We start from the raw sequence: 8,189 nt of genomic DNA, 5'->3' as shown, positions 1-8,189 counted from the left end.
AGGACAATCCAGGAGATCAGTGGGTGTATAATATCAGAGCATGGTAGACCTTAGTTAATTTGTGAGGATGTGTCACAACATATATGGTCACAATGTCAGGCTTGACATTTTGTTCCCGGCTGACTTCAGTGGGCAGTGGTCGTGGGGGGAGGGCGGATGTTTAATCTTTGGTTCCCTGACTGTGTGGAATAGGAGAGGCTACAAGGTAGGAGAAGACCAGGGCCTAGCATTATGGACAGAGGGCCCCCAGGCTGATTGCTGGCAGCACCTCCAGATGATTGTATGACCTGGAAGGAAGGAGGTAATATCTCAGAGCCTTTGTTTGCCTCTCAGTAAAATGGGAATTAGGATGCCTCCCTAGAAGGGCTATCCTGAGGAATGGAGCTGCGGGGGAGAAAGCCTGGCACCTGGCTAGTGGTGCTTCTGGTTGCTCAGGTGTGATCATGGAGTCACACGTTGGCTTTCCGTTTCTCCCCTAGGTACCTTGGGATCACGAGGCCACTCACGTATCCCGTGAGGCAGAACGGGAAGTGCATGGCCAAGATGATTCTCTCCGTCTGGCTTCTTTCGGCCTCCATCACATTACCCACCGCTCTTCGGATGGGCTCAGAACGTAAACGATGACAAGGTGTGCTTGATCAGCCAGGACTTTGGCTACACGATCTACTCCACGGCGGTGGCATTCTATATCCCCATGTCTGTCATGCTGTTCATGTACTACCAGATTTACAAGGCCGCCAGGAAGAGCGCTGCCAAGCACAAGTTCCCCGGCTTCCCTCGGCCCGAGGAGCCAGACAGCATCATCTCCCTGAATGGCATGGTGAAGCTCCAGAAGGAGGTGGAGGAGTGTGCCAACCTTTCAAGACTCCTCAAGCACGAAAGGAAAAACATCTCCATCTTTAAGAGGGAGCAGAAAGCAGCCACCACCTTGGGCATCATTGTTGGGGCCTTCACGGTGTGCTGGCTGCCGTTCTTCCTCCTCTCCACAGCCAGGCCCTTCATCTGCGGCACTGCCTGCAGCTGCATCCCACTCTGGGTAGAGAGGACATTTCTGTGGCTGGGCTATGCAAACTCTCTCATTAACCCTTTTATATATGCCTTCTTCAACCGGGACCTGAGGACCACCTACCGCAGCCTGCTTCAGTGCCAGTACCGGAATATCAACCGCAAGCTGTCGGCGGCAGGCATGCACGAGGCCCTGAAGCTCGCCGAGAGGCCCGAGAGACCCGAGTTTGTGCTGTAAGGTCACTTATCACTATTTTCCTTTTATCCCCCCACCCCTGGTCTGGAAGTTCTCAGAGTATATCACAGGGGGCTTCCTGAATCAGTAGCCAGCTTCTTTCCTACCAGCAGATCAGATTGGGATTGAGGATACTATAGACTCCAGTCTTCCAGCCAACGGAGTTCCCAAAGCTAAAGTCAGGTACTTACAGGGACAGGAAGTCAGGACTGATTTGTCAATGAATTACAGTCAGTGTGATGGGCAGGGAAGGTGATGTTTCCCATCCTTTTCCCATAAACAATGTTGGAGTCATGTCCTGTATCTCCCTTTCTTGTAACATTGTTATTGTTGTTTTGCTCTTACTCTTACATCCAGTAAAGCTTTTTTGATGCCCTCCTCCTTCACTGATAAAGTCCTTTGAGAAAGGGAGCAAACTCACATGAGCTTAAAGGAAGCAGCCTGGAACAAAGGAGAGTGGAGAGCATGGGGACATGCCAAGATGAGGCAGTCTTGAAAGCTACAGAGCTTTTAGGAAGCGCTGCCCACCTTTGGAGGAGGAGAGAACCCTGTAGAGGGTGAGTCTGTCTGGGAGGCCTCTGACTTTCCCAGAAGCAACTGCAGTAGGTGTTAGAATCTCAAGAAGGATCAAAGAGGGCCAGTGGTGATAAAGAATGGGTATTTCACATGCAACCCACTCACTGAGTTTGGCATGGTAATGAAGGAAGAAGACGACAGAGTAATTAGGGTTGTCTGCACATCACACCCTGATTTTGCTTTAAATCTGAGGCAGAGGCAACATCTTCCTGTTTGAAAGCTGTTTGAGGGCAAAGAAATTGGGACGAGAAGATGGAAGGTGCTGGTAAGAGATCAGTGTTGAGCATGAGAGGAGGAGGCACTGCTCTTCACTGGACCCAGAGGGAGGGAGCAGCCGGAGAACCATGGGCCGCCAGGCATCTTGTCCAGACCCTTCATTTGACAAAAGAGGTAATAGATTGGGGGCTAATGTGGCCCTTAGTGAGCTAGGACACTCCTAGGTCTAGATCCTATCTCATCTGAATCTTACTTCTAGAAATTCTTCCTTAATTAGATTCCTTTATGTGTAACAACCATGGCAAAGGACACATTCCTGCTCTTGCTATCCCAGAAAAATAGCCCTGCTCCAGGACACTAAAGTGCCCTCAAGCATCACAGCATACAACGGAGGCTCCCAACCTAGGATACTCCCCAAATGACAAATAACTGAAAATCTCCAGGACTCAGCCTATTCCCTAACTTCACTAGCACAGCATCCATGGATATTTGCCTCTGGGTCTTTAGCTAGTATGGAGCATTAGGTATGATGGGGGTCAGCAAACTTTCACTCTGAAGAGCCAGATAGTAAGTGTGTTAGGCTTTGCTAGAGATAGGTCTCTTGAGAAAGCAGTCATAGACACAAGTAAGCAAATGAGCATGGTCATGTACCAATAAAACTTTATTTACAAAAAGTTCAACAGCCAGTTGAATTTGGCCCATAGGTGATAGTTTGCTGTTCCCTGGTCTAAGAAAATGACTATCCTCTCATTACATCTCATTCTACTTGATTTATAATGATTGTATTTATAATTATAGAATACGAAAATCATTTGGAATGATTGCCTAAATCTCCATTAACTTCCGGAAATTTCTAGTAAGAGATTTGGAGTAGCTGCTGTTTTAAAAAATCAATACCAGGCAGCTTTCTAGTCAGTTACAGTGTGGGAAGACTCCTTTTGAAATTTGTGCCTATAACTGTTCCATGCACTGAGAAGGATGCAGAAAATATGTGATGTTTTTCTGGTCCTGCATATGTTTCTGTATATTTCTGTTGGACAGTCTGAGCATAAACACACAGGTATGCACAGTCACCCTTTTTGTAATAAGAGCAAAGGAGAGGTAGAAACAGGAAAAACTGTAGGATTCAACGGAGAAGAAAATAACTCAGAGTTTACCCTAACCCTGATCAGGGAAGACTTTGGAGAATATGGGCATTCATGTAAAGGCATTGGTATGGGGCCTTCTGCAAAGGACAGTCAGGCTGGCACTGAGGTTTGATATGGGGCAAGATTTGGAGATCCAGTGGAAAGGTAGAATGAGATAAAATTGTGAAGGCTCTCCTATTCTAGCCCCAGCAATTTGGGATTTGGGTATAGATGAGTAGTTTTCAGCCAGAGTTGGTTTTGCCCCCAGAGGACATTTGACAATGTCTAGAGATATTTTTGGTTATCACAGTTAGGGGAGAGGAGGACCTACTGCCATCTCATAGGATGCTGTTCAACATCCTGTAATATAGGCACTGTCACTCACAATAAAGAATTACCCCACATTCTGTAATACTGAAGTTGCAAAAACCGTGGTGTGGACAGAGGGGAGCCATTGCCTGAATCTCTGCACATAGGAGAACAGGAATCATCAAAGTGATGGAGACTGATCCAGAGGCACCAGGTGATATGAATCAGAAGGTAGAGGCTGGAAGTAAAGTTTCTTCAGTGGCTGGTTTTCCCCAGAAACATGTGAGGCCTTTCATGTGCAAGGCATGATGCCAGGCATGTCAGAGGGTAGAAAGATAAAGAGGTGACAGTCCTTGTCTCTGGAAGCTCACAGTCCAGTGGGCTGGGTAGATGTGGTGATAGTAGTTAGTAAGACAAGTAATCAGAATATCTCATACTTGTATTCAAGCACACACCAGCTGAAGAACCCAAACAATTCATAACCTTACTGGAGTTTCTGGAAGAATGGCTGGTGTCCAATCCAGAGCTCATGGCAAGCCTTCTCAGGATCCTTTATCTCCCCGCCCTGACCTGTCTCTCCAGCACCCACATGTCTTGGCCAGCCTACAGACTCAGGGTTCCTCCCTCTCTGGCTGCTTGGGTTTTAATCTTGTTCATTTATGCCCCTAACTGCCTTCTTGGCTCTATTTTTGCCTCCTACATAATATAATGGCTTTCTTCCTTTTCTGTGTAAACAGTCTACTAGACTGTATTGCTACATCCAAATATCTACCCATTTCTTCCCATTTTCTTGATCAGCACAGTGAGACTCAGGAGTCCAACCGGCACTTGGGTAGGGAGTGAAAAGAGAGAAAAGACTATGCATGCTTTGCTGCTAATCTTAATTCACTTTGTCACCTTTTCACAAGTATCCGAATCTGGCAATATAAAACCAGGTGTGAGAATGTGATATAAACAAGAATTCTTTTGTTTTTCTTTTTAATATGACCACCTTATTTATGGAGGTGCTTTCGAATGCTGTAAATTGTTTTTAAGTGTCACATTGTGATGATTTTCGTTCTTTGACACTGTTATTGTGAACAGTATAGAAAGGCAGTTATTAAAATACTTTCATATGAAAGAATTTCATGAAATTGTTTTGAAGTAGCTCTTCTTTTGCCTCTCCTTTCTCCTCAGTGATCATATTGCCTTTCTCTTCAAAAAGCCTCTTATAATCCCTGTTGATTGCACTGGTGAGTTGTAGTAGAGTAACCTTGGGTTCCTTTTATGAATTCTGTCAATCTGCTGCTCCAGGCTTTGTGCTGAAGCTTTTGAGTTTCAGGGTGAATCTACCTTTTCTTTATGGAAACCAGTGATTAAAAAAAAATTCAAATGGAACTGGGAGGAAGCCCCAAGTTGGGCTTCCTGCTCATCCGGGAGTCTGCTTTTCTCCCTCTCTTTCTCTCTCTGTCTCTCTCCCTGTGCCCCTCCCCACTCACTACTCCTTTTTTTTCTCTCTCTTTTTCAAATAAATAAATAGATAAATAAAATCTTTAAAAATAAAAATCAAGCAGTACAGATGGGTATATAAGAAAAATAAGCCTGGGCGAAAACTATCCCTGGGGGAAATCAGAAAGGAGGGGATATTTGGAGTGGGCCTTGAATAAAGAGCAGGAATTTAAGAAGAAGGGATGGCAGGGATGGAAGTGGAGTTGGGCCTACTCAAAGCAGTTGGGACAGTATGGACAGAGGGGCAGAGATGTGGGTGCAGGTAGATAAGGCAGATAAGGAACCTGGAGTGGATCTTCAGCAGTCCCTGGAAGCCAAGTGAGTCCTCCTTCAACATGGAGGACCAGGTGGGCAGTGTGGGTCAGGGGAGAGACGAAGTCTTTTGAACAGGAGTGAGACCAGGACAGGGCTTCACAATAGGAGAAGGGAGATGAATTAAGAGACCAATATAAAAATGGGATCCTTTGTCATGAGGGCCCACAAGAGGAGCGTGGCACTGAGACCAGGAAAGAGGCCAAGGATGTCTATATGTTCAGTACTGGTTGACTTGCAGGTGGGTTGTGAGGGCAGGGGAGTCAGACGGTGCTGCCACTTGAGACCTGGAGGGATTCAGTCCATTTCATAAACCAGTGTGAACAGAGCTGTGCTCAGCTGTAGAGAAGTATAGTCTCTCCTCTATGCTGAGACAGGTAGAGGCCTCAGGCTAAGAAGAGGGGGAGCATCGTCTGGGACACACCTATTTCCATTGCCCACTCCCACAAACCCAGGAGCCTAGAGCTGTGGTCTTAGCTGCAGCATGGTGCTTCTCTTCAAGCACTGTTCTGGGAGGTGACGGACAAAGCAAGAGGTGATATCTTATGGAGACACTGATCCTGTCACCAGGAAAAACCCATCTGTCCAGTCTTGAAAGCCAAGTGAGAGTAGTACCGTTGTTGGGATGGAGAGACTAAGCCTAGGGTTGCAGTGCCAGGTCCTGAAACCTCAGTAGACCGAAGTCTCAAGCTCGCAGATAGTGTTTGGTAAGCTGAGTCCTATGAAGGTATAGAATTAGGGGACTGTGGATCTGGATGGAATGTGGCTCTACACCAAAGAGAAAGAGACTTTCCCTCAACTGTTGGCCAAGACTTCTCCATGACTCACTCACTTCTGTGAATCTGGGAGGAAGGAAGTGAGGGAGATGGAGTTTCCCAGTCTTTGCACACATGTCTTTCTATGATGCATACTCCTAGGCCTGAAGGGAAGAACACTTCTCATAAGTGGTCATCGTTATTCTTTTCATGTGGGGCAAGTGCAGTAGTATTTTGCAAAGATTTTTGAGAGTGGAGCCATTTTTGGCTGCAGCCATATTATAAAAGTGGATTTCTAAATGGGTTATCTGGGGCCAATTTACAAATGTATTAAGGCCCTGGGAACTTATAGACGTCATGAAATTTATGAAAAGAGCCACAGCATTCTTTCCTTCCCTTTAGAGAAGCTCCTATAACCCCTTAGAAGCCACAAATAATTCAAATTACTGAATGCTGTAAACATTAAATCCATTCACCCCAAAATGAAAACTCATATTTATGGTTTTGCTAAATCATTGTCTGGTCTTCTCTCTCTCTCTCTCTCTTTACAGACAAAACTCTGACTACTGTAGGAAAAAAAAGTCATGATTCATGATCAAAAGTGGAATAATGGAGACGAAATGAACAAGGCAAGACAGAGATGGAAACATAACCATTTGCTGAGCCCACAGAATGGAGCGTGGCTTGTCCTTTCCTGGGGTAGCTGAAACGTAACAACCAGGGTGATCTGTTGTACAAAGCATATGATGAGGGAGATGGTAACCTCTTGTCCTTCTCTGTGGATCAGTGCTGTGGTGTGCCAAGGAAAACAGTTCTCAGTTTAAGACAGCCAGATCAGCTCATCAGTAAGCACACAGACAGAGCTGAGTCCCAGAAAGGAAATGGTTTCTGGTGCTTTGTGTACATCCAAGCCCCTACAAATTGAAGAAGGTTCCAATGCAAACTTCCCATGCTTCCAAGTCTAGGCATTGTGGTGAATATTCAGGAATCATTCATGAGACAGAATGTATTTTGTGGTAGGACAGAAGGGTGTTTTTCCAAGCAAACTGTGATAAGCCTAGTGTTGAATATGTTGCATGTCCGTGTTAGAAAACAGAATCCCATCATCAGCTAATACAAATGATGTCCCAGAGCAGTGTCTGGTTAAAGCTTCTGTCAACTAGTTTTGCTTTTTTGCAGGGTCCCTATGACTTCCACACCAATGTACTTTTCTTTGTTTAACTCATTTATTGTTATGGTATAACTCAGGAACAGATCTCAGGATGGAGAGAATCAGAAAACCTGAATAAAGCTTTTCCTCACACTTCTTCTGAAGGGTCCTGAGGGATGAAGGGGATGCCTTCCATGAGGCTTTGTGCCTGAATAAAGAAGGAGTGCTACCTAACTGCACTGTCTACCAGCATGGTTGTTGGCATACAACTTTTGGCTGTTATGTCCACACAAATGCAGTGGGCTCATGGGCTAGTTGATAACTGTGTGTCTTTGGGGGAGGAAGTGTGGGAATAATGGGGTTTCCCTGGAAGGTTGTGATGCTTTTGGGGACAGAGCATCAATGTGTTAATTCTTGGGCAGTGTTGTATTAGAGTGAATTGTGTAAATTGGAGGTAGCCTGGGCTGCTACTGGGAAACACTCAGAACACTATTCTCTCCCTACAGGAGAATTGTTTTTTGTGTTCTCTGTAACCTAAATCAGATGTGTGCCTGGCCCATTCTGTTCTTCTTCCTCCTCCCCCCCATCCCCAAAGCGAGAGACATTAGGGCAGGTAAGGACACAGAAGAGGCCCCTTTGTGGATAGTATGTTTTAAAAATTACACTATGTAATACATAATGAGACAGGAAGTTGGTGGATCAGATGAGTACCTCCAAGGGGAGAAAGCAAACGCAAACCTTCGTTAGATAAAAGAGAACTGACAGAGAAAATTATTTTTCTACAAGGAATGTAGCTGTTCTCTCACAGGATAATGTGGAATTCCAATGTGGATTATGGATTTCTTCCTCTTTCACTGACATTGCATCTCACCAGACACAAGGAAGGGTCTGGAAGGGGAGGTGGGCACGGTCTTTTCAGATAAAGCGTGTACAAATTCCTGAACCATGAATTTGCAAAAGTGACTGTATATACTTATATTCATAATTTAAATGATTAATTCTGGTCAGATAAATGT

General features: G+C 45.2%; 1 protein-coding gene across 1 annotated transcript; it reads left to right on the top strand.

Annotated features, from left to right (window-relative positions):
• Positions 1–479: 479 nt before the first annotated feature.
• On the top strand, positions 480–7,407 carry HTR7 (5-hydroxytryptamine receptor 7; the record flags this gene model as incomplete). Its single annotated transcript, XM_038577939.1, is given in 2 exon segments — positions 480–1,244; positions 6,575–7,407. A coding segment is annotated over 1 exon segment (145 nt), but the record flags the coding sequence as incomplete, so codon positions are not given.
• Between the last annotated feature and the right edge of the window lie 782 nt (positions 7,408–8,189).

The sequence above is a fragment of the Canis lupus genome, chromosome 28 (assembly GCF_011100685.1).
Source record: "Canis lupus familiaris isolate Mischka breed German Shepherd chromosome 28, alternate assembly UU_Cfam_GSD_1.0, whole genome shotgun sequence".
Lineage (NCBI taxonomy): Eukaryota > Metazoa > Chordata > Mammalia > Carnivora > Canidae > Canis > Canis lupus.
The sequence above is the reverse complement of the archived record's forward strand: the minus strand, read 5'-3'. Positions and strand labels throughout refer to the sequence as shown.